At 44.6% G+C, this 25,025-nt stretch overlaps 1 protein-coding gene across 4 annotated transcripts in view; it reads left to right on the forward strand.

Moving 5' to 3' along the window:
• Positions 1-22,093: 22,093 nt before the first annotated feature.
• Positions 22,094-25,025, forward strand: part of RGS10 (regulator of G protein signaling 10) — a gene marked incomplete at its 5' end in the record, with an annotated part of 36,421 nt that continues 33,489 nt past the window's right edge. For all 4 annotated transcript variants that reach the window (XM_082854752.1, XM_082854753.1, XM_082854755.1 and 1 more), the window contains one exon: positions 22,094-22,142. In XM_082854752.1, coding sequence (XP_082710878.1) covers positions 22,094-22,142 — 49 coding nt within the window. The remainder of the gene's footprint in view (positions 22,143-25,025) is intronic.

Below are 25,025 nucleotides of genomic sequence, written 5' to 3' on the forward strand. Positions count from 1 at the left end.
TTGAAAAGTAATCTCTTGGGGTGGAGCTGTCCACTTGTCGATCTTGCAGCTGGGTTTAGCTTGCCTGTGGACCTCCTGTTTTGACTGTGTGTGTCGTTCTCGTGAACTGACAAGAGTTTGCAAACAGTGTGGTTATCAGGTGGTGCAGCAGAATTGTATTTTTGAGGTAAGCCAGGTTTTGCTATATATATATATCTGGTGGATATCATAACTTGTCCACCCGCAAGTTTTTTTTTTCTCCTGTTCCTGTATCCTTCTTCCTTGGGTTTTGGTATACCAATGAAGAGAGGTCCAAAACCATCTGGACAAAATGGGCGTGAAATATGTAGCCATATGCAACTGTGCCTGTTATGAAAATTGATACTAATATTGCATAAATTTCAGATTTTCACAGTTCATTTTACTGGTTAAAAGTTGTGAGTTGAGGGCTTCCTTGGTGGTGCAGTGGTTGAGAGTCCGCCTGCCGATGCAGGGGATGCGGGTTCGTGCCCCAGTCCGGGAAGATCCCACATGCCGCGGAGCGGCTGGGACCGTGAGCCATAGCCGCTGAGCCTGTGCGTCTGGAGCCTGTGCTCCGCAACGGGAAAGGCCACAACAGTGAGAGGCCCGCGTACCGCAAAAAAAAAAAAAAAAAAAAGTTGTGAGTTGAATTGTTCCATATGTGGTTTATATGATTGCTTTTGCTCACAAAAATAAAGCCAATTCTTAAATCTTAACATAGCTAAACAAAATAGGTACAATAATTTTAGTTAGCTGCTTTTTTTTGAAAAGGACTAAACTTGGAAGAACATTTTTAACTTCCTTTGGCTAGGTTATATTTTAGCATATTGACCAGCTCATCCTTGGTTATCTGTTTAATGAGATTGGGAAAGGAGTGGTGACTAGGGTAATGAAGAGGGGAGAAGTCCTTGATTCTGAAGAGCATTGACATGGGAATAGACAGTCTTGGGCAAGTGTAGTAAACCATGCGTGATAATCAGAATTTGGGTGCAGATATTTAATGTGTTAGCTCAAACTGCACATTTTGTCAAGAAGACTAGGAGACTTTACCAGGTTATTGAAAAAGTATTACCAACATCTTTGTGTCATTTACTGGCCCTGATCATTTCTTTTCAGTTTCCTTTAATGTGTGTTTTATTTTTGTATCTGTGTGTGTATTAGAATGTTGGGCACATGCTGCTGTTTTTAAAATACTGCCTTTGAGCATTTTCAGTAAAATGATGGGATTACAATATCCTTCAAAAGCCACATTTAGTTTATTATAACCAGGAATCTTTTATTTTTAAAAATGGATAACTTCATACCCAGGTTGCTTCACTATTTTTCTGTCTTTGGTTATGTCAGTTTTCCTCCATTAGAATGTAAGCTCCATGGGGGCAGGACCTTCTAGTAACTACACAAACCCTAGGACTTACATAAGAATACTTGGCACATGGTAAATACTCAGTAAATGTTTAATGCATGAACATGATTGAGGAAGTAAAAGTAAATATTTTAGTCTCCCTCTTAGAACCAGAATACCACTTGGTGTTCTACTTGACTAGAACTTGATCAGAATGAACTGAGTGCTTGTTAAAATGCAGATTCTGAGGCTCCACAGTTGTGGGTGAATGTAATCTGAAATAAAACTCATTGGCATGGTTTCCTTCCTTTTCTAGCCGTTGTCAGGGGAAGAAAATCCCATGGGTAGTGGTCACACATTTCCCAGAAAAACTAGTTTTTTAGAGTGCATGATCACTATGATTGCTACCCAGTATAGTTTGTTAAGCATCTTTCAGAGGTGATTAGAATGTACACCTGATGGTAATGTACCTGGATGTACTAGGTAGGAACCATAGCTACTCCTGTGTAGCACTCTTCAAGGACATGAGTGATACTGGGCCATGGTGTCAGATAGTTTGGGGAGCATTATTTTCTCAGAAGAGGGGCTACCAGCAAGGCAGAATTGGGTTCCTGGCCACGCAGCATCTGAGTATAATAGACTACTTGGAAATAACCATAGGAAGTGACACAGTTGAGATTCTTCAAGTAGCGATTATGTATATAATTGCTATATATATATATATCACATAGACATCTAAAGTTTGTGTGTGCTTCAGCAATACTGATAAACTGGTTAGGATATAAGGAAATTTCCTAATTACGTGAGAATAAGACAGTTTATAAAAGACTTGTAGGAAAACAGTAGGTAATAATTTTAATAGTATTGATCTCTTGTGGTATGGTATCACCTGCAAGTGCACGTTTAAAATAGTGTATTTAAAATTCAGTCTCCCCTTCTATCACAAAGGGTAAATGTTTATTGAATGCCCTATATTCTGTATTTCTAGTTTGATTGGGTCTTAAATGTGTCCTGAAACTAGTGCTGTCAAACGCAAAGGTTTTAAATTCTAATATATCTGGAAATTACTTGTGTTTACTCCCAGGACTTTACAACCTTACTCAAATTTGTTAACCTCATTCAAGCAAATGGCTTTGTCTTGACTTTCAATTTGCTGATGCTTTTATTAGACCTACTAGACTGGTGAAAAAATGAAAAAGCAGGGAAAAAAAAAGTAGATCTCACTTTATAAATCTCGTCTTTACTTGCTATTTTTTTTTTTTTTTTTTTTTGCAGTACGCGGGCTTCTCACTGTTGTGGCCTCTCCCGTTGTGGAGCACAGGCTCTGGATGCGTAGGCTCTAGATGCGCAGGCTCAGTGGCCATGGCTCACGGGCCTAGCCGCTCCGCGGCATGTGGGATCTTCCCGGACCGGGGCACGAACCCATGTCCCCTGCATCGGCAGGCGGACTCTCAACCACTGCGCCACCAGGGAAGCCCTGTTCTCTATTCTTATGCTAGTTTAACCTACCATCTTTGATTTCGACTACTACAGTAGCTTCCTACCTGGTATTTATACTTTAAGAAGTTAGGACATGACACACAGAAGTACACACACGTGTACAGCTCTGAACTTTTGCAAAGCGAACACGTTCATGTAGTGCCACCAAGATTGGGAAATAGGACATTGACAGCAGTTCAGAAGCCTTCATGCTTTTTTCTAGTCTCTGACCTCCACTCTTCCCCTAAGATAACCACTAGCCTGATTTCTATGATCTTAAATCAGTTTGCTTGTTTTTGAACTATGTAACTGGAATTAAGCAGTGTATATTCTTTTGTTTCTGATTTACTGTTAATGGGTTTCTTGTTGCATATAGCTGAGTTTTTCAGTGTGCTAGTAGTGTGTGAATGTGCTACAGTTTATCCATTCTACTCTCCTTTAAACACTTGGTTTTCCATTTGGGAGTTATGTATAGTGCTGTAATGAATTTTTATAAATCTTAGGGAACATAGTACACATTTCTGTTGAGTATACCTAGGGATGGAAGTCTGGGTTATAGGATATGTGTCTGATCAGTTTTAGCAGATGCTCCCCAATAATTTCCAAAAATGATTGCATCAGTTTGCACTTGCATGCAGCATGTGAAAATTCCAGTTACTCCCCGCATTTCCTCAACACTAGATATTATCAATCTTTTTCATTTTTAACTGTTCCGATATCTTACCTATGTCTTAACCTAAGCTTTTAACCCTTTTAGTCTTTTCTACACAACAGCCAGAGTGACTTTTTAATTTTTAACTTACTGTTATATAGGTAACTCTTAAGTGTGATACATAATTCAAAAGATTAAAAAAAGGTATACAGGGGGCTTCCCTGGTGGCGCAGTGGTTGAGAGTCTGCCTGCCAATGCAGGGGACACAGGTTCGTGCCCCAGTCCGGGAAGATCCCACATGCCGTGGAGCGGCTAGGCCCGTGAGCCATGGCTGCTGAGCCTGCGCGTCCGGAGCCTGTGCTTCGCAACGGGAGAGGCCACAAGAGTGAGAGGCCCGTGTACCACAAAAAAAAAAAAAAAAAAAAAAAGGTATACAGTAGAAAATTGTTCCTCCCACTGTCTCCTAGCCATTTAGTTCCCATCTCAGGAGACACTAGTGGTATCAGTGTCTTGTATTTTTTTCAGAGATACCTATATATGAACATTTATTCTCCCTCCCTTTTCCACATGATAGTGTGTATACACTTTTTAAAAATTAATTAATTTATTTTTGGCTGCATTGGGTCTTCGTTGCTGTGCGTGGACTTTCTCTAGTTGTGGCGAGCAGGGGCTACTCTTCATTGAAGTGCATGGGCTTTTTCATTGCAGTAGCTTCTCTTGTTGAGGAGGACGGGCTCTAGGTGTGCAGGCTTCAGTAGTTGTGGCACGTGGGCTCTAGAGAGCAGGCTCAGTAGTGTGGCACATGGACTTAGTTGCACCGCGGCATGTGGGGTCTTCCCGGACCAGGACTCGAACCCGTGTTCCCTGCATTGGCAGGCGGATTCTTAACCACTGCGCCACCAGGGAAGCCCTGTATATACGCTTCTGCACCTTCCTTTATTCACTTAATAAATCTTAGTATACAGTTGCATTAATTTTTAATAAACACTTACTAACATGTAGCCTGAAAATGCCTCAATAACTTCCCACTGGACTTAGCATAAAATCTCAAGTCCTTGACATGCTTTAGAGCCCTGGGTGCTTTCCTACCCATCTAGCCCTTCTCCCCCTCCCCCCTGTTAACAAGCTCCAGTCACCCTGGCTGAGCTTTCCCACCTCAGGGCCTTTGCATATGCCTTCTTAGTCTAGAAAGCTCCTACCACTCTCTACTTGGCTATTTGTATCAACTTGTCATTTTTTTCAGATAAGTCTTCCCTGACTGCCTCATTCCCACATCTAATTTAAGGATTGCCCAGTTATACTTGCATTATCCCTTATTTTTTTCTTTATGGTCCTTGAAACGATAGACATAGATAGTTATGTGATTATTTGATTAATGGCATTCTACCAGATTATAAATTCCACGAGGGTAGTGATTTTGTCTCGTTTGTGACTCTCACAGTACCTATGTATCAGATGCTTAATGAATAGTTGTTGAGTGAATGAGTAAGTTTTTATGAGGTAAATTTGCAAACTTTACAAAGGACCTAATGGCAAATAATGATGATAAAGTAGGAACAGAAGGGAAAGAGATGCATTGTGTACAAAATTGGAGCTTGGGTCTGGTTAGATCTGTTAGAATGAGGGAAATGCACTGCTACAGGAAGCAGTGTGGGTCATTTATTATTATTATTCAAGGCACAGTTGCTGTGCCTTCCACCTTGTCACTCCCAAAGTCAAGTGGGCCGTTGAGAGCTTCCTCTGGCAGTCTAGGTGGCTACTGCTGGTGATGGGAGCCTCTCAGTTCTCAGCTGTTTTGGGGAAAAGGCAAGTCAGCTTCCTTTCAGGAGCTGCTGTTGATGTTCCTGAACGTGCTTGTGGCAGTGATTGGAAAGGAAATCTTCAAGAGGGAAGCCGGTCTAGGTGCCAGATCTGCCCTTCTGCCCTTCTCCTGTCACGCACGCCCGCCTCATCCCCTTCTCTACCACTGGCAGCTGTTCCCATGTTTACAGTTGAATGCACCCTTACTTATCTTCTGCTCCTGGATGGGCTAGAATAAGGACAGGGTGTTCAAAAGAAAGAATAAGAATAAGATCTAAGTAAAAATAACTTGGAGTTTAAAACGTTTTAGGTTCTGGGAACAATGATCTAGTTGGCTATATACATTTTAAAATTTTGAAAATTTTTAGACAGTTATTTCCATTTTTCTAACTTACCTTAAACTGAATACTGTGGACGTAAAAAGTATATAGCTTTTTTTTTTTTTTTACTCCATAAAAAAGAAAAACAAAATAAACAAATGTTGATGAGGATGTGGGGAAATTAAAACACTTGTGCACTGTTGGTAGGATTGTAAAATGGTGCAACCGCTATGAAAAACAATCTGGAGAGTCCTCAAAAAATTAAAAACAGAATTACCACATGACCCAGCAATCCCACTTTCAGGTATATATCCAAAAGAGTTGAAAGCGGATTCTCAAAGAGATATTTGTACACCCATGTTTATAGCAGTGTTGTTCACAATAGCCAAGAGATAGAAGCAACTCAGATGTCCATCGACGGATGAATGGATTATACAAAACGTATATATATATAATGGAATTTTTTCAGCCTTTTAGAAGGAAGGAAATATGATGCACGCTGTAACCTGGATGAAGCTTGAAGAAGTTGTGCTAAGTGAAATAAGCCTGTCACAAAAAGAAAATCACCGTGTAATTCCACTTATATGAGGTATCTAAAGTAGTCAAATTCATAGAGAAAGAAGGTAAAGGAGAGGTTACCAGGAGCTGAAGGGAAGAGAGAAAGGGGAATTGTTTTATGGGTATAGTTTGAGATTTGCAGGATGAAAACGTTCTGGAGATCTATTTCACAACAATGTGACCGTACTGAACTGTACACTTAAAAATGGCTAAGATGGAAATTTTTATGTTGTGTATTTTCGACACAATAAAGTATATAAGTTTTGAATTTTATAGCTCGCATTAAAAAATAATAAACAGAGGGCTTCCCTGGTGGCGCAGTGGTTGAAAGTCCGCTTGCCGATGCAGGGGACGCGCGGGTTCGTGCCCCGGTCCGGGAAGATCCCACATGCCGCAAAGCGGCTAGGCCTGTGAGCCATGGCCACTGAGCCTGCACGTCCGGAGCCTGTGCTCCACAACGGGAGAGACCACAACAGTGAGGGGCCTGCAACCCCAAAAAATAAAAATAAAAATAAATAATATAATAATAATAAACAGTCATTACTGCTTGGGCCTAGGCACTATTTTCCTTTCAGATTTGTAACTGCTCTCAGAATTCTTCTCATTTTCTCTCTGACAGAATTAGAGTGTGTAAATTTACTCAGCTTTCTTCTTGTTAGATGACTGTTCTTAGATACTTTTCCTTTTGAGAAACAGTACTCTTCCACATCTTTGCTTTGTCAAGTTTTCATTTTATGTGACAGAACTTAGTTATTTAAGACATTAGGTGAGTTAAGATCTCAGCTAGTCATCAGCTTATTAGTGAGTTTCCTCTTACATTGCCTTAAGGTGATTTTAATCTACTGTCATTTTTTTAACCTAATGACATAAAAATATTAGACATGAAGAAATAAGGTAGGCCATCAACCTCAGCAACACTAGGAGAACAATGCCTGCAAAATGTAGCAGATAACAGTCTTCCTTAACCGCCGCGTATCCATTTATCCTATAAAGTCAGGAATATGGTATGTTCGCCCTTGGAGAATTTACTGCTGTTTATGTTAAGGGTGAAAAAACTTTCTGGTGGCCCTGACTGAAAAAGGTTGAGGGTAGTAGTGGCTGAGAACAGACGTGGCCTCATCTGGAAAGATTGTTCAAGGTTGTAAATAGTGCCTGGCTACAAATTTTACCTGTATCTGTAAATCCCTTCAAAATATGGACTGGATCAAAAATGGCACTTTATAAGCCTATGATGTAAATGTGTGGGATTAGCAGTTATTAAAGAAGGTATTTTGGTATTTATGACTGGAAGCATGTAAAACTAGGTACTGTTAGTGGATTCTCCTGTCTTTATCAACAGAGATCATCTAACAATCCTGATAAACAGAAATTTGTGGTATTTGCCTCCCTATAAAGGTAACTCCTTTTTATGGGCTGAAAACTTTGGATCTGATGATTGCCAGATCTCTGTGTGGAACTAATGCCTACTCTGGAGAGGTGTAGCTGTGCAGACTATTTCTAAAGTGCATTTATCCAGTTGCTGGGCCAACAAAACGCACTGCTTTTCAGCTTGCTTAAAAGCTCCTGTAAATATGTATATATGCATACATGTGCATGCATATAGGTGAATATGTACATACATGTTCATTTGTGTATACACACGTGTATTTTTCCACCCCAAGTATCTTCAAGATCTGACTTACGGTTTTGTATATTATTTCAGCTTTTTTTTTCTTTTTGGTTTAAGGTGCAAAAACTCACATGTAATGTTCCTTTAAAATCTGATAAAAATATCAAACTTGTGAGCCAAAGTACATTTCCTGAGAATTTGGTCAGTGAACGTCTAAGAAGTAGTGATTCACAGAAGTTTCTATCTGGCTAAAATGTAGGCAAGAACGACATGATCTGCAGTCCCTGTATTTTGTCAGATGATTTTCTTACATGTTTACCACCATTTTTAACATTTTCTTCAACTACATGTGAAACAGCTATAAAATAGCTTTTAGGTGAAATTTGATGGCTGATTAAATGGTACTTGGAAATGGTAAATGGGAACATCTTGATAAATGATCTGTCTTTTGAAGATTGCTTTCTACCTTGGTCAGGTTTTATGATTTTTAAAAGCATTTAAAAGAGTTCTGGAGATTAGTTTATAAGTGTAGATGAATAACCAGATACTTTTAATTAAAATCGTTAAAACTTTTGTATTTTTCAATATTAATTAGGCTTGGGTTAAAAAATAATTTTTTAGTTGTTCTTCATTGAATTCTGTCTTATGGAACTGACTAGTTCAAAAAATGTCCATTGTTTTTTACTAAGTACTAAGGAACATTTGTGGGTGTGTTATATGATGGCCGTAAACGTTAGTATTGTAACCTTTTGCTTTTATAAAATGAATCTTTTAATCATGCCAGATTTTATATGTCCAAAATGTGAAGTGTATATTTGTCTTAAAAAGTAGTCACCTGGGCTTCCCTGGTGGCGCACTGGTTGAGAGTCTGCCTGCTGATGCAGCGGACGTGGGTTCGTGCCCCGGTCCGGGAAGATCCCACATGCCGTGGAGCGGCTGGGCCCGTGAGCCATGGCCGCTGAGCCTGTGCCTCTGGAGCCTGTGCTCCGCAACGGGAGAGGCCACAGCAGTGAGAGGCCCGCGTAACACAAAAAAAAAAAAAAGTCACCTGTAATCCTCTTGGCAAATGCTGATTCTTTTGAAGTCGTTTTTGAGATTGGTTTATAAGCCACACCCGAAAATTGGCCCAGCTATTTTACAGCTGCGTATCACAGTCCCCCACCAGCATTTCACCACTGTATCACCCATGTCATTCTGCTGATTCCATCAAATGGCTTTTAGCAGTTTCCCAAAACTGGTGACGGCTGCAAGATATTGCTCACCGTTAGACGTACCCAGGGAGAAGGTTTTTTGTAAGGTCTGAGCAGTCGCAGCACCCCGTTGTCTCAGGAGTGCTGAGGAGTGTCTGCATGATCACACAGAATGGACCACATTTAGTGTGAGATGTGTGTTGCAATATGATTGTTCAAAAAAAAAATTATTATGTCATGGTCATTCCTTACTTGTGCATGAGTTTGTGTGCAAAAATGCACTTCCTTCTCCCTTTTTTTTTTTTTTTTTTGGCTTTTCAGAGAGCAGTTTTCATCTGGATTTTAAGGAAGGTCTGGTTAAGATACTTGAAAATGCCAAACCCTTTTCTCCTTTAACATTTAAAAATAAGATGAGGAACATGGACAGAACACTCTGACATAACTCACAGGAAGATCCTTTTAGACCCACCTCCTAGAGAAATGGAAATAAAAACAAAAATAAACAATTGGGACCTAATGAAACTTCAAAGCTTTCGCACAGCAAAGGAAACCATAAACAAGAAGAAAAGACAACACTCAGAATGGGAGAAAATATTTGCAAACGAAGCAACTGACAAAGGACTAATCTCCAAAATATACAAGCAGCACATGCAGCTCAATAACAAAAAACAAACAACCCAATCCAAAAATGGGCAGAAGACCTAAATAGACATTTCTCCAAAGGGAGATATACAGATTGCCAATAAACACATGAGAGGATGCTCAACATCACTAATCATTAGAGAAATGCAAATCGAAACTACAATGAGGTATCATCACACCAGTCAGAATGGCCATCATCAAAAAGTCTACAATAAATGCTGGAGAGGGTGTGGAGAAAAGGGAACCGTCTTGCACTGTTGGTGGGAATGTAAATTGATACAGCCACTATGGAGAACAGTATGGAGGTTCCTTAAAAAACTACAAATAGAACTACCATATGACCCAGCAATCCCACTACTGGGCATATACCCTGAGAAAACCATAATTCAAAGAGAGTCATGTACCACAATGTTCATTGCAGCTCTATTTACAATAGCCAGGACATGGAAGCAACCTAAGTGTCCATCAACAGGTGAATGGATAAAGAAGATGTGGTACATATATACAGTGAAATATTACTCAGCCATAAAAAGAAACGAAATTGAGTTATTTGTAGTGAGGTGGATGGACCTAGAGTCTGTCATACAGAGTGAAGTAAGTCAGAAGGAAAAAAACAAATACCATATGCTAACACATACATGGAATCTAAAAAACAAAAAGGTTCTGAAGAACCTAGGGGAAGGACAGGAGTAAAGACGCAGACATAGAGGATGGACTTGAGGACACGGGGAGAGGGAAGGGTAAGCTGGGACGAAGTGACATATATACACTACCAAATGTAAAATAGCTAGTGGGAAGCAGCTGCGTAGCACAGGGAGATCAGCTCGGTGCTTTGAGACCACCTCGGGGTGGGGGATAGGGAGGGTGGGAGGGAGTCACAAGAGGAAGGGGATATGGGGATATATGTATTCGTATAGCTAATTCACTTTGTTATACAGCAGAAATTAACAATGTAAAGCAATTATACTCCAATAAAGATGTTTAAAAAATAAAAATGGTCTACATCAAAAAATAAAAATATGATGAGGGAACAGTGTTACAAAGTAGACACCAGGAACAGCGATTTTTAAAAATCATTTTTTCGTGGATGTGAGGCATATGTATAAGGAGTACCAGGAGCCCAAAGACCTGAATTCCAGTCCTGTTTTTTCAGTTGTACCTGTGACATTGAACCGTTCTCCAGACCTCTCTGAGACTCAGTTTTCTACATCTATATTCCCGTATCATGAGGTTTAGGGAAGATCAAATGAAAATGTGTGTGAATGTGCTTGTTTAATCCATGGAGACTCACAATTTTACTTGCAGCTGGATTAAGACCCCCTCAAGGGGTTGTTAAATGAGACAGTATTTAAAACCGTACTTAGAACCGTGCCACACACATACAAACTGCTCAGTGAAATCTAGCTGTTACTGTTATTGGTGATATCACCAAGTCTTCTTACCTCTTTTGTTATGTACTAGACACATGATGATTACTAGAATTTTTTTTTTTTTGGCAGAACGCGGGCCTCTCACTGTTGTGGCCTCTCCCGTTGCGGAGCACAGGCTCTGGACGCACAGGCTCAGCGGCCATGGCTCACAGGCCCAGCCGCTCTGCAGCATGTGGGATCCTCCCGGACCGGGGCACGAACCCATGTCCCCTGCATCGGCAGGCGGACTCTCAACCACTGCGCCACCAGGGAAGCCCTACTAGAAGTTTTTTAATTAATTTTAATTTTAAAATGATATATAATAGCTTAAAAAGTCAAACAGTACAAAAAGTCAAGTAAAAGTGCACTCCTCTTCACCATCCTCTCCCAGGCTTACTCCTCAGAGGCCATCGTTTAAAAATTTTAACTGTTTCTTCTGATATTTACCTCCACATAACAGGAACAATATACAATACTGCTGCTGCTGACTTCCCATTATGGTAGATGAGTATTTCGCTGTCTTACTTTTCGTTCTCCTCAATCCCCCTCCCCCAAATGTATCCGTTTTCAGTTAAAAGCATTTATGACTCTGTCATTACTAATTACAAGTCGTATATTTTGGTTGTTTTCTTTCTTGTACTCTTTGGGGTTTTTCCTGGAGTTAATAATTGACTGATTTTTCTTTGCTTAGTTTTCTATAAACTTGTCACTAATTTTAACCAAATAGAGCCACAGATGTATCAAATGCTTTTCAATACAATGTCAAAACATTCAGACTCATCAGATGAGGCTCCTGGAGGCTTCACTGTCATGCTTCCCTCTGGACTGGCTGTCCTGACTTTACCACATGCCCACTGGCATCCCAACAGGGACTTTGCCTCTCTTTGATGTTGGGTTCCCTGTTCCTAGGAGCCTGAGTTTTACCCTCTTTTTGCCTTTTCTTATATTGTTGCACCATATCCTCCAGTAGTTTTCCAAGAAGTCCAGTGACAATTTGACTTCTGAACCTTTGTATGTGAGCTGGTTTTGATCTTTGCAATTAAAAAAATTTTTAACAGTTTTGTTGAGATGTAATTTATATACCATAGAGCAAGGGTCCCCAACCCTGGGCCGTGGACCGCTACTGGTCCGCAGCCTGTTAGGAACCGAACCGTACAGCAGGAGGTGAGTGGGGGGCGAGCGAGTGAAGCTTCATCTGCCGCTCCCCCTCGCTCGCATTACCACCTGAACCACATCCCCCCCCTTCCCTGCGGAGGAAAAATTGTCTTTCACGAAATCGGTCCCTGGTGCCAAAAATGTTGGGGACCGCTGACATAGTGTTCACCTATTTAAAGCATACAATTACATGATTTTAAGTATATTTACAGAACTGTGCAACCGTCACCATAACCTAATTTTAGGACTTTTTCATCATCCCCAAAAGAAAGCTTGTACCTATTAACAGTCATCCCCCATTCCTTCTTTGCCTCCAGGCTTAGGTAACCACTAATCTACTTTCTGTCTCTACAGATTTGCTTATTTCGAACTTTATCTAAACTGGATCATACAGCATGTGGTATTCTGCGATGGTGCTTTCACCTAGTGAAATATTTTTCAGGTTCATGCATGTAGCGTACATCAGGGTTCATTCCTTTGTATGGATACACCACATCTGTTTATCCCTTCATCAGCTGATGGACATTTGGGTTTCCACTTTTTGGCTATTATCAATAATGCTGCTTTGAACATTCATACACACAAGTTTTAGTGCAGACATTTGTTTTCATTTCTCTTGGTAGATACACAGAAGTGGAATTTCAGAGTTATACGGTAATTTCATGTTTAACTTTTTGAGGAACTGCCCAACTATTTCCAAAGGGGCTACACCATTTTACATTCTCAACTCATAGGTGATTTTACAAACAGCTTTATTGACGTATACTTGATATACGACGAAATGCACATACATAAAGTATGCGATTTAAGTTCTGACAAACGTATACACCTGTGAAGCCATCACCACAATCAAGATAATGGACATATCCATCACCTCTAAACTTCCCTTGTGCCCCTTTGAAATCCATCCTTCCCACCTGACCCCCCCACCCCATTCCACTCGCTATTATCCCCGAGCAACCACTGATCTACTTCCTGTCACTATAGTCTAGTTTGCGTTTTCTAGAATTTTACATAAATGGAATCATAGAGTATGTACCCCTTTTGGCTTTTATACTGAGCATAATAGTTTTGAGATTCATCCATGCTGTTGAATGTATCAATAATTCATTTTTTAATATTCTGTTGTATGTATATACCACAATTTTAAAAATATTGATTCTGTTGTATGTATATACCACAGAATGTCCATCTCTTCAGCTGTTGATGGACATTTGGGTTGTTTCCGGTTTGAGGATATTACAAATAAAGCTGCTGTGAACATTCATGTACAATCTTTGTATAGACATATGCTTTTATTTTTCTTGGGTAAATACATAGAAGTGGAATGTCTGAATTATACACTCGGTATATGTTTGACTTTTAAAGACGCTTCCAAACTGCTTTTTGAAGTGGTTATACCATTTTATATTCCCACCAGCAGTATGCTGTTTTGTAAGTTTTTTGGAAATTGTTTTGAAATTTCATGCTGGTGTACTTTGTTGTAGGTGTGTCATTGTGCCCACTTTGTGGGCTCTTTCAGTTTGGAGATGAGTTTTCTCTAGTCTGGACAATCTTCTTGAATTGTATCTTTAATTTCCTCTCCACTATTTTCCTTGTAATGTGTTTCTAGAACTCCTATTACTTGGACTGATTCTCTACTAGTCTTCTTTCTCTCCTATTATACATTTTTCTTCATTTGTTCTACTTTTTAGGAGATTTCCTTGACTTTTTCTTCCAACCCCCTTTAAAAAATATTTTGTTTTTATATTTATATTCCAAGCTCTGTTTCTTGTTTTATGGATGCAATAACTTCACTCTCTCTCGGGTAAATACAGTTTTTAAAAAAGATTTATTCTACTCTCTCTGTTGTCTTTCCCCTGAATTCTTATCTTGTTTGTTCTGGTCTCTCATGTCAGAGGCATTAAACGTCTGTGATCCTCGCATACCCCTCATATTTGAGAGGGAGGCATCAAAAGCGCTCAGAAGCTGTATGTGTGTGAAAGAGGCTTGTGGACGGTGTATTTCTTTATGATTAGTTAGATGTGATAACTTTGGGGAATCCCTAAACATTCATCTCTATTATGATTTGTTTTATTTATCAGCAACTTGCTGCTGGCTTTCTGGATGCAGGGAGGGGAAGGGGCCTCCCAGTTCAGGATGCAGACCTTCACTTAACTCTCATACAGCCCAGAGTCTCATTTGCACCTCAGCCTGGCCAGTGGTCCCTAAGTCCACAGCCTCTGTGCCTCCACATTTCCCACAACAATTTCTGGTTTCCTGGGCTAGGGTGGGAGGGAGGCTGAGTGAGGCCTCCTTATACAGAGATTGATCCAAAACCCGTTTTCAGCCCTTGCCTGCCCTGTGGTCCGGAACTCATGTGCGTCTCTGCAGTGTACACTGGCCCCTCACCAGTGCCCAGCTGCCCGCCTCTGGTGGTGGCTCCTTTATCGTGTTAAAGCAGTTTCTGCTGCTCCATCTGCTTTCAGATTGGTTGACATTTTATAATATTGTAAATCAACTATACTTCAATTTAAAAAAGAAGAAATATCTCTCCCATTATTGCCTCCTTGCCAGTACCCTCGTCCAGGCAGGTTTGTACCTTATTATAAAAATATACTGGGGCTTCCCTGGTGGCGCAGTGGTTGAGAGTCTGCCTGCCGATGCAGGGGACACGGGTTCGTGCCCCGGTCTGGGAAGATCCCACATGCCGCGGAGCGGCTGGGCCCGTGAGCCATGGCCGCTGAGCCTGCGCGTCCGAAGCCTGTGCTCCGCAACGGGAGAGGCCACAACAGTGAGAGGCCCGCGTACCGCAAAAAAAAAAAAAAAAAAAAATACTGTATTGGGCTTCCCTGGTGGCGCAGTGGTTGAGAGTCCGCCTGCCGATGCAGGGGACACAGGTTCGTGCCCCGGTCTGGGCAGATCACACATTCCGCAGAGCGGCTGGGCCCATGAGCCATGGCCGCTGAGCCTGCGCGTCCGGAGCCTGTGCTCCGCAACGGGAGAGGCCACAACAGTGAAAGGCCTGTCCGAAAAAAAAAATTTTCATATATATATATATATATAAAAAACTGTATTTGTAAGGTCTTTTCTGTCATCTTAGTGGAGTTTTCGGGGACAGGGAATAAGTATTTCTCGTCCTGATTCATCAGCACATTTTTGTTGAGTGCTCACTATGTGACAAATGTGACAAGCACTCTTCTAGGTGCTGGGACAGCAGGGCTTACATTCTAGGGAGAGTGGAGAGTAGAGCGAGTGTAGGTACTGTACAGAGAAACAGACAATACACATACATAGGAAGTAAGTTCCAGCACGTTAGAAGGTGGTGTGCGCTATAGAGAAACATGGCAGGAGTGGAGGAAAACGGGGCGTGGAAATACAGACGTGGGAGTGCCATTTTAAACACTGATGGGGTGACATTTGGTTAAATACCTGAAGAAACTGAGAGCACGCACCATGCATACCCTAGACAGAGGGAAGAGCCAATGCAAAGGTCATGAGGTGGGATTGTTGCGGGGGTGGGATTGAGGGATAGGGGGAGGTTTCGCTGGAACAGATGAGTGAGGCAGGAGAACGGGAAAGGAGGTCAGAGGGGAATAGAGGTCCCAGTCATGTGGGGTCTTGTCAGTCTTTATAAGGTCTTGGGCTTTCTCTTGGGGCCACATGGGGAGCCACTGCAGCTTTGAACAGAGGGTTGACATGGTGAGACTTCCCTTGTTTCTAAAGGCTCACTCTGGTTGGTCCGTTTAGAATAGACTATGGCAATTGGAAGCAGAGTGACCTGTTAGGAGGATGCTGTAGTAAACCAGGGCACTGGATGGTGACTTGGACGGGGCTGATGTGGAGATGGAGATGGTGCAAGCATGGGCTTCTGGATTTATTTTGAAGGTGGAACCTGCAGAGTTACTTGATGGACTAGATGTGAGGTGTGAGAAGAAGGATGATCAGAAGGGACTCCGAGATAATTGCTCTGAGCAACTGCAAGGGTGGAGCTGTCTTCAGGGGAGAGGAGAAGGCTGCGGGTAGTGTGGGTGTGGGCAGGAAGAGGCGGATCCCTTTTGGACACACTCAGTTTGAGATGTCTTAGTCAGCATCCAAGAGGAGATGTCAAACAGGCAAGTCCAGGCTGGAGATGGAAAGGTGGGAGTTGTGTGGTCTGAAAATGGTATTCCAGGGAATTCCCTGGCGGTCCAGTGGTTAGGACTCAGCACTTTCACTGCTGAGGACCCGGGTTCGATCCCTGGTCGGGGAACTTAGATCCCACAAGACAAGTGGTGCGGCCAAAAAAAAAAGTTAAAAATGGTATTTCACACGTACTTGGGTGAAAATGATGTGTCGATACAGATTCACCGCTTGTTGCAAATGTACCACCCTGGTGGGGTAGGCTGTACTGGGGGCGGGGAGTGAGGGGTGCTTGGGAACTCTGTGTACTTTCTGTTTAATTCTGCTGTGGAACCAGAATTGTTCTAAAAAACAAAGTCTATTTTTATTTTTTATATTTTTAGCAGCGTTGCGCGACTTGAGGGATCTTAGTTCCTCGATCAGGGATCAAACCTGAGTCCCCTGCAGTGGAAGCGCAGAGTCTTAACCACTGGACAGCCAGGGAAGTCCCCAAAGTCTATTTTTTTTTTTAATGGTATTAGAAGCCATGAGACTTGATGAGATGGTCAAGGGAGTAAGTGTGCAAGACGAGAGATCCTAAAATTAAGCATGCAGTGTTCATCTTTAAGTGGAAGGAGAGGTGGCAGTGGGGACAGCAAACGTGGTGGAAAGAACACCAGGAGAGAGTGGTGTCTTGGAAGTCAAAGGAAGAAAGTGGTTCAAGGGAGGAAGGCATCAACAGGGTCCGATGCTGACAGTGGCTCAAGTAAGACGGAGATGGAACTGACTTACATTTCCCAAGGGGGATGCCACTGTGATTTTGCAAGAGCAGTTGAGTGGGGTGGTGGGGAAGCAAGCAGACCGAGAGGGCTTAGGAGAGTGGAGGAGAGGGATGGGAGACGATGAGTACAGACAACTCATTTGAGGCACTTTGCTGAGAAGTGCTGCAGTGAAATAGAGCAATAGAGAACTGCTTTGTTTTGTTTTTGTTTTTTTTTGTGTGTTTTTTTGCTTTGAGATTGGAGAAATTCAAGTATGATTGCATACTGAAATAATTAACCTGCCTTTGTTTAGCAGGAATCCCGACTTGAATCCTAAATGTACATAAAGGTCTTCCTTTTTCAGGTGTATCTTCATGGATGCAGCATGGTACAAGATAGAGTGTGCTGTGCCAGGAAGACCACTTTCCTATGACTCAGGAAACCTAGCATCACTCCTAGCCAAAGCCATCTGGGCCTCAGTTTCCTGATCTGCAGCGGAATATGCCAATCTCCAAGGATCCATCCAGCTGTGATATGCCATGAATATGTGACTTGAAAAGCAAGGGAGATCAAAGATGGGAAAGGCAGTCAATGTCTGCTTGCTTCTTCCACGGGAAATTAAAGAAAGCACAACTAACGTTGTAAAGATGTGGGCTTAAATATTTGTAGATTAAACCTAGTAGAGATTTTGATGTTTCCAACTACTGATCCCCTCCCCCCCCACCCCACTGAAAAGCATATTCACTGCAGAAATTTTGTAAAACACGAAAATACAATAATGGAAATTAAAATCACCCATTATCCCATCATCTAGAGATAAATGCTAGTAACATTTGGGAATCGTTTCCATAAAGCTTTCTATCCATAAATATACTATATTTCCTCTCCTCTCCTACTGAAAACTCTCTATATTTGTATCCTGCTTTTTTTCAATGACAGCTTCACAAGCACGTTCCCTACATCAGCAGTCCCCAACCCTTTTGGCACAAGGGACCGGTTTTGTGGAAGACAGTTTTTCCATGGATGGGGGAGGGAGGGCGGGGGCAGGAGGGTTTGGTTCAGGCGGTAATGCTAGCGATGGGGAGCAGCAGATGAAGCTTCACTTGCTCACCCGCCACTCACCTCCTGCTGTGTGGCCTGGCTCCTAACAGGCCTCGGACTGGTACCCATCCACCGCCCGGGGGTTGGGGACCCCTGCCCTACATCACCAAATACTCTTCATTCAGTTCTTACAACTGTTCAATATTCCATCATAGGAATATACTGTAACTTAGTCATTCTATTAATGGACATTTATAGCTACCATAAATAGCACTGATAAAAGAAGTGTTAATGATGTTCAACTTTGCACACAAATCTTTGTATTTCTTTTCTTTCTTTGGCATAAATTACCAGTTGTAGAATTATTCACTGGTCCAACGGGTATAAACATTTTGAAGGCTCTTATGCATGTTGCCAAACATCATCTTAACACATCTGCCTCTCTTGCCTTCCAGAGAGGTTGTTAACAATTTACTTTCCCGCCTTCACTGTGTGTGTCAATTGCATCATGCTGTTACTAACCCTGCCAACTTCCTATAATTCCTTTCTAAAATGCCACTTTTCACCACATATAAGCTAAAGTTTATTATTTATTAAAACAGCATTGTAGGGGGAGTGAGTAAGTCAGATTCCAGTACATTTTTGTGTGCCTACATGTGCTGGGCACTGTACCAGGTGTTTTCTTGTTTATTGCTAGTGAACACCACACCCTTAGAATGTGGGTGGCATCCTTTCCTTATCCAATCCTAGGAGGCTGTGTTTAAAGACACACAGCTGGGGAATCCCTGGGAGTCCAGTGGTTAGGACTCTGCGCTTTCACTGCTGAGGGCGCAGGTTCGATCCCTGGTCAGGGAACTAAGACCCCACAAGCTGCGGGGTGGGGGTGGGGTGGGGGGATGGGGTGTGGGAAGACACACAGCTGGTCTGCTATATGGCCAGGATTGGTAACCAGGTCTCTTGGCTTCAAGCTGCGCACTTATGTATTTACTTAGTTTACTATATCTCATCTGCTTCAAATGGCTGAGCATATTCTTTATAAGAGACTAAAATATATTTTATTGTAAAAGACTATAATATATTCACAGCTTACCAGTTTTTTTTTTTTTTTTAGTTTTTGAGAATTAAAAATGTCAAACTCGGGCTTCCCTGGTGGCGCAGTGGTTGAGAGTCCTTCTGCCGATGCAGGGGACACGGGTTCGTGCCCCGGTCCGGGAGGATCCCACATGCCGCGGAGCGGCTGGGCCCGTGAGCCATGGCCGCTGAGCATGCGCGTCCGGAGCCTGTGCTCCACAACGGGAGAGGCCGCAACAGTGAGAGGCCCGCATACCGCAAAAAAAAAAAAAAAAAAAAAAAAAAAAAAAAAAGTCAAACTCTAGAGTCAATGATCACTCTGAAATTCTGCTTTACCAGAAGACATGTGAAAGTTATTCAACCAAAGGTGAGACCAGCAGGGGTAGGAAGGGGCCAAACCACTTGTCCTCTTCTTACTCAGACTGGCTACCAGTGTTTGTAAAGGCTTGAGATGAGCTACAGAAAGTGAGCAATGCTATTTTTTCTTTTTTATATTCATTTATTTGGCTGCGCCGGGTCTTAGCTGTGGCACGCGGGATCCTCGTTTCGGCATGCGGGATCTAGTTCCCTGACCAGGGATCAAACCGGGGACCCCTGCATTGGGAGCAAGGAGTCTTAACCACTGGACCACAAGGGAAGGGGAAGCCCCTGAGCAATGCGGTTTGGATGGAGAGTACCTTCAGCCATTGCAAACCACAGGCAGAACTTGAATCACGTGGGAGGGGTGTGTGTGTGTGTTTTCTTTTGGCAAGCCTTAGGAACTGTGAGGCTCTATACTCCTATACATGGTCTTCTGCACAGCACATGTTGAAAACTGGCTTTTGGATCTTCAGACACTTGAAACAGGTATTTATAGCAATTTCATAAAGACAGTCTTTTCATGCCCCGAAACAGATTTTAAACTGTGAACATTAAATCATGGGTCTTTATTTTTGTACTCACTATCTGATGTGCTAACAGGACAGTAAAAGTGGTTTGAAGCTGTTCTATTTTCCTTTCGTTTCAGAAAGCTGACCCAGCTAAGTCTGGCCGCAGTCTTAGCTCAGGACAGATGCATAAGGACGTCCTAGGCCACAGCAGGTGTCTTTCCGGACACAGCAGGGGTGGACCTGGAAAGTGGCCTAACATTTAGCTGTGCCTAACTTTCACCCATTGTGCCAGTCTCCCTACTTCCTGCGTTAGAATTACTTGTAATTTGGTCTCTGGAGACGCTTCCTGGGGAGGTGCTGCACAAATTCCCTGGTTATTGTTACCTCATTTGTACGCAGGACTCTGTAGAGTTTGAAAGTCCTACTCTTAAAATGGCTGAACATGCTGCCTGGAGTTTAAGCATCACGGTTCAATCCCGTTATAACGGAGAGGAAGCTGGCAGGAGGCCGGCGACAGGAGACGCTTTAAAAACCGAGCTTTTCAGCTCGATTCTAACTCTGCTCCTGGTCACAATAGCCTGCCTCCTCGAGTTGCAGCTGAAAACCCGCAGCAGAGGGGCAGGGTGCTTAGAAACACTCTGAGTAAAATACTTTGAGAGGGGAAGGAAAGGTAGGGAGAGAAATGAGAAACAACCACAGAAGGCCAGAGATGGGAGTGGGATTGGGGCTGAAGGGGTGGGTAGAGGGAGGGAGGAAAAATGAGCGGAATGGGAAGCTCAGAATAGAAGACACAAAAGAAGATGCCAACTAGTGAAAATACTGAGAAAGGATGGGTGGAGGGGGGACCGACGACTGGGGAACAGTTTAGAAAAATAGCAATTAGTACAGCTAAAAATAAAGACTAATTTAGAGACAAAGCCAGATACACTGGAGAAAAGTAGGACTCGCCAGAAAGACAATTACTCGTAAACCAAATCCTCAAGAAAATGGGGCTAACGATACCCTCTCTTGGGCTGTTTTGCAGAAGAAATGAGATAATAGATTCGAGTGGAGCTGGCGGCCCTAAGCAGGTGACTGGCGGCGGGAGAGGAGAAATCAGAAGTAGAGCGCAGTGCGGCCCGAGTGATTCCGAGCGTTGAGCGCAAAGGCCCCGCCGAAAGGTGTGCCACGTGTCCCGAAAGTTAGTGTCTCCGGCCAGCCGGTGTGCGGGGCAGAGGCACAGCTCCGCGCTGGAACCTGAGGGGTTCCTACGGAATTCCCCCGAGGTCCGCCCTTGGAGCCTCAAGACCGAGGGCAGAAGGCGCCCAAATTTCGGCGCCCGCGCAGCGCGGCCCGGGAGGGGGCGCCCACCTGCTCCGGCTCGGCTCGCTCAGCCCGCGGACACCGCGGCCCGGGTCCTGGCGATGCCCCGCTGGCTTTCGCGGCCGTGGGAAGGCCCAGCGCCCACGGAGTCGCGGGACGGGCAAGCCCGGGCGCGCAGGGATCCAGGAACCCGAGGGCAAGGAGGCGAAGGCCGTGGGCCGCACCTGGGTTTTTCAGAACCACGAGGCCTCAGCTTTCCGGTCTCTGAACCAGGAGGTGACCCTCGCCGGCCGCCCGGCAAAAGCGCGCTGAGCCACGAAGCGCAGTGCGCTGAAGGCGCCGCGTCAGTTTCCCAGGGCTGCAGGGAGAGGGCGGGAGGCAGGGATGGACGCTGGAGCTGGGGGCAGGGTAGGGCGGGGCTCGGGCGGCTTCTCTGGAGAACCCCGCCGGGCGGCGAAGGGTCCCCGGGACCCGCGAACCACCTGGGCAGGGTTCCTAAGTCCCTGGCGGCGCGGACTACTTCCGAGAGAGTGCGCTCCGTCCTGGGATCTGGGCCGGGTCCCGGCGTTTGGGTGTCACCCGGGTGCGCCCTGCCCGCCCAGGCACCCCGGGGCGGGACCGCAGGGCCCCCTCCTGGGCGGGCCGGTAGGGCGCACGGAGCGCGCCACGCGGCGTCTGGCCGGGAGGAGGGCGGCAGGGTGGGGGCCGCACGCTCCGGGGCGGTGCTGAGCGGGCTCCTCCTCCTCGCCTTCCTCCGGCTCAGCCGCCGCGCTGCCCAGCGGATCCTCCTTCCTCCCTGGGTTGCCCGCGGCTATGTTTAACCGCGCCGTGAGTCGGCTGAGCAGGAAGCGGCCGCCGTCAGGTAAGCTCCCTGGACCCCGCGTGCTGGGGTTGGGGCGCCCGCAGGGGCTGCGATGAACCGCCCGGGCAGGCGCTGCCCTCCCAGGGCATCCTTACTAGGCTCGGGCGCGGCTCTGCGATGCCGCACGGAGGGGAGCCCTGGCCGAACGCGCCACTTCTCCCTGCTCCGTCCAGCGCCCATGCCGTCCCAGCCGCGGCGGGAGCGCAGAGCCCCGAGAGGCGCGCTGGGGAGGAAGTTTGTCTGAAAGGAGGAACAACAGCAGTTTTCTTTTTAGTGATGGTCTGGGAGAAAAAGGAGATCCAAAACATCTCCAAACTTTGGAGGTAGTATGGGCTCTAGATTCCGAAAGCAGAACGTCGCGCGAGTTCCCTCCCTTCGGGAGTCCTCTGCCTCCGCTGCGGGCGTTGGTGCGAATGATGCCCACGCGGCGCCAGGAAAGGCACGCCTGGACCCCAGGCATCCGACAGGGCTGTCAAGGCCTGTTCTGCGCCGAGGAGCCGAACTATGGGGCAGAGAAGGAGGGTGAATAAATACCAGGTGAAGGGCGCATCTGCAGTTAGCGCCAGGGAAGAGCCGACAAAGGATACAGTTTGGCTGTCACTCTGGACCAGCCACAATTTGGAACGATTTGATAGGACAAAGAACCCGTGGTGAAGATGAAACCATGCCCTTGATTCCAACCATCTTACCCTTTTTGCTCCTAATAGCTAAGCCCCTTTTGAGCGCTAATTGTGGGCCCGGGTCTGTGTTCACTCTGTTTTGTGAATTCTCTTTTCACCTTTAGGGCAACCCATTGAGATAGGCATTGTTCTCCCCACTTTACGGAGAAGGGAACTGAAGCCAGGAGCTATTAGGTAACGTGCTCCAAGTCATACTTAGGTGATGGAGAATCTTTCAAACCCAGCTCGGCCTGACTCTGGAGTTCAGAGGCTTTTCTGCCGCCTCCCACCCCGAGACGCTTCTGCTAGTACCAAGAGGCTGTACGTGTTGGCCCGTATCTTTTTATCACCTAATGTATTTTATGAGGGACACTGTGGTGAAGAGGATGGACTGAAAGTAGGTTGGCTGGGTCCAAATCCCACCTCCACCACTACTAGCTGTGGAGCCTCTCTGTGTAGATAAGGATCTGCAAAATGAGAATAAAATACCCTTCTTTAAACGCTAAATCGAAGCTGGTTTCTCATCCATCAAATTTTGCAAATTATTGCATTTACTATTTAGGACAACTCTAATAAAGTAGGACTTCATAGAGTTATAAATTGCTTATATTAGAGTTAGTGTTAGTGGTCATGTAAACCTTTCTGTGTTACCTGTGGGTCAAAGGATTCCCCTGTGGGCGTTCATTTTAGCCATTCCTTATTGTTAGATATTCACAGGCCTACGGAGTGGTGGTCAGAGCCTGGACTCTGAAGTTAAACTCCTGGTTCCCACCGTGACTCTATCATTCAGCTACCTTGGGCAAGTTACTTTACCTCCGAGCCAATTGCTAAATTATGGGGAAATTTGGAAGCTGGTTGCTAAACCGTAGGTGGCTTGAAATTGGCTACCAGTGGCCATTTACACCTTGGAAATCAGCAGATGCTAAACATCAAGCTTTTTTGTTTTTGTTTTTCCCTGGGAGAGCTGGTTTACCAGCACACCTCTGCGTCCGTTTTCACATCAGTAAAGTGGGTTCAATAGAGCTGTGGAATCAAATACATGAAAGCATATATATGAAGTCCCTAGTACAGTGCATGGCATTACTGAGTAATAATGGTTAGCTCTTATCTTTTCCGCCTTTTCCTATTATAAATAGAGCTGCTTTGAACATCCCTGCACAGTTCGCTTTTGGGTTGAAGTCTTCCAAATAGAACACATAAATTTTGGGACATACCTGGTTTTGGGGTGCTGTTGCATGTGGGCAGGTTGTACCCCAGAAAGACTGGTGGCAGTTTTAGGGACACCAGTGGAGTGTACCTCTTTCAGGGTAGCACATTTTAAGTCTGATGAAATGTGGTTAGGTCACTGATAGAAAGATCAGTAGCTAAAAATCATGGATTGGTATTAAATGCCAGACTTCCAAGAGCCCGATTTCTTTATGACTTTTAGGTTTAATGTCTACCCCCTGATGGGAAAGGACAAATGAGCCCCTGCCAGTTTGGTCATCACCACCCAGCAGTGAGAAAGGGGGAATGTGGGCCCCGAGGCAAAGGCACTGGGAAGCCAGCCAAGTGATCCATGGGACCCTGGACTGATTTTTGTGTGTGTTTTTTTGGTGATTTTGAATTATTTTTCTTAAAGTGGCTCTCCAGATTGTGTAAGTTTCTGGCCGCACAAAACCCGGATCCATCCCTGCTGGACCCTGATTTGAGCGTGGCTGCAGTCCTGCCTCCCAGCTCCTTTTACTCCAAACCTTTCTTGCCTTTCTGCAAAATCTTATTGGAGACAATGTCTTTAAACTGAAGTTTGGTGCTCCCAACGCTTAATTCCAAGTTTCAAAGTACGATTCAAAGGGCAAATATTCTCCTTCCTGAGCTTTCTCAAAGTGTGTTCACGACCCACAAGGGGGTGGGAGTGGAGGTAGGCTCGACAAAATGCAGCTTTCCAGGCCCCCCCAGACCCCGCCCCGTCCCGGATTCAGTCCTGCGGACCCGAGGTGGGAGGGAGAGTTGGCTGCATTTTTGACAGTCGATTCTTACGCCACTTAAGTGTGAGGACCCCGCCAAGGATTCTGTGCACCCACCCTGCCCCCCACAGTGACTTGCACTGTTGATGGTACATGGGATGCTCTTCGCTTGAAAAGCGAAGCCAGAGCCACGGCCTTCCACCGCCCCCTGCGAGCAGAACACGGGCTGAACCGCCAGGGGAATTCCCCGCTCCCCCGCCCAGAGCCTGTTATACATT

This window comes from Leucopleurus acutus (assembly GCF_964270905.1).
Source record: "Leucopleurus acutus genome assembly, chromosome: 14".
NCBI classification, from domain to species: domain Eukaryota; kingdom Metazoa; phylum Chordata; class Mammalia; order Artiodactyla; family Delphinidae; genus Leucopleurus; species Leucopleurus acutus.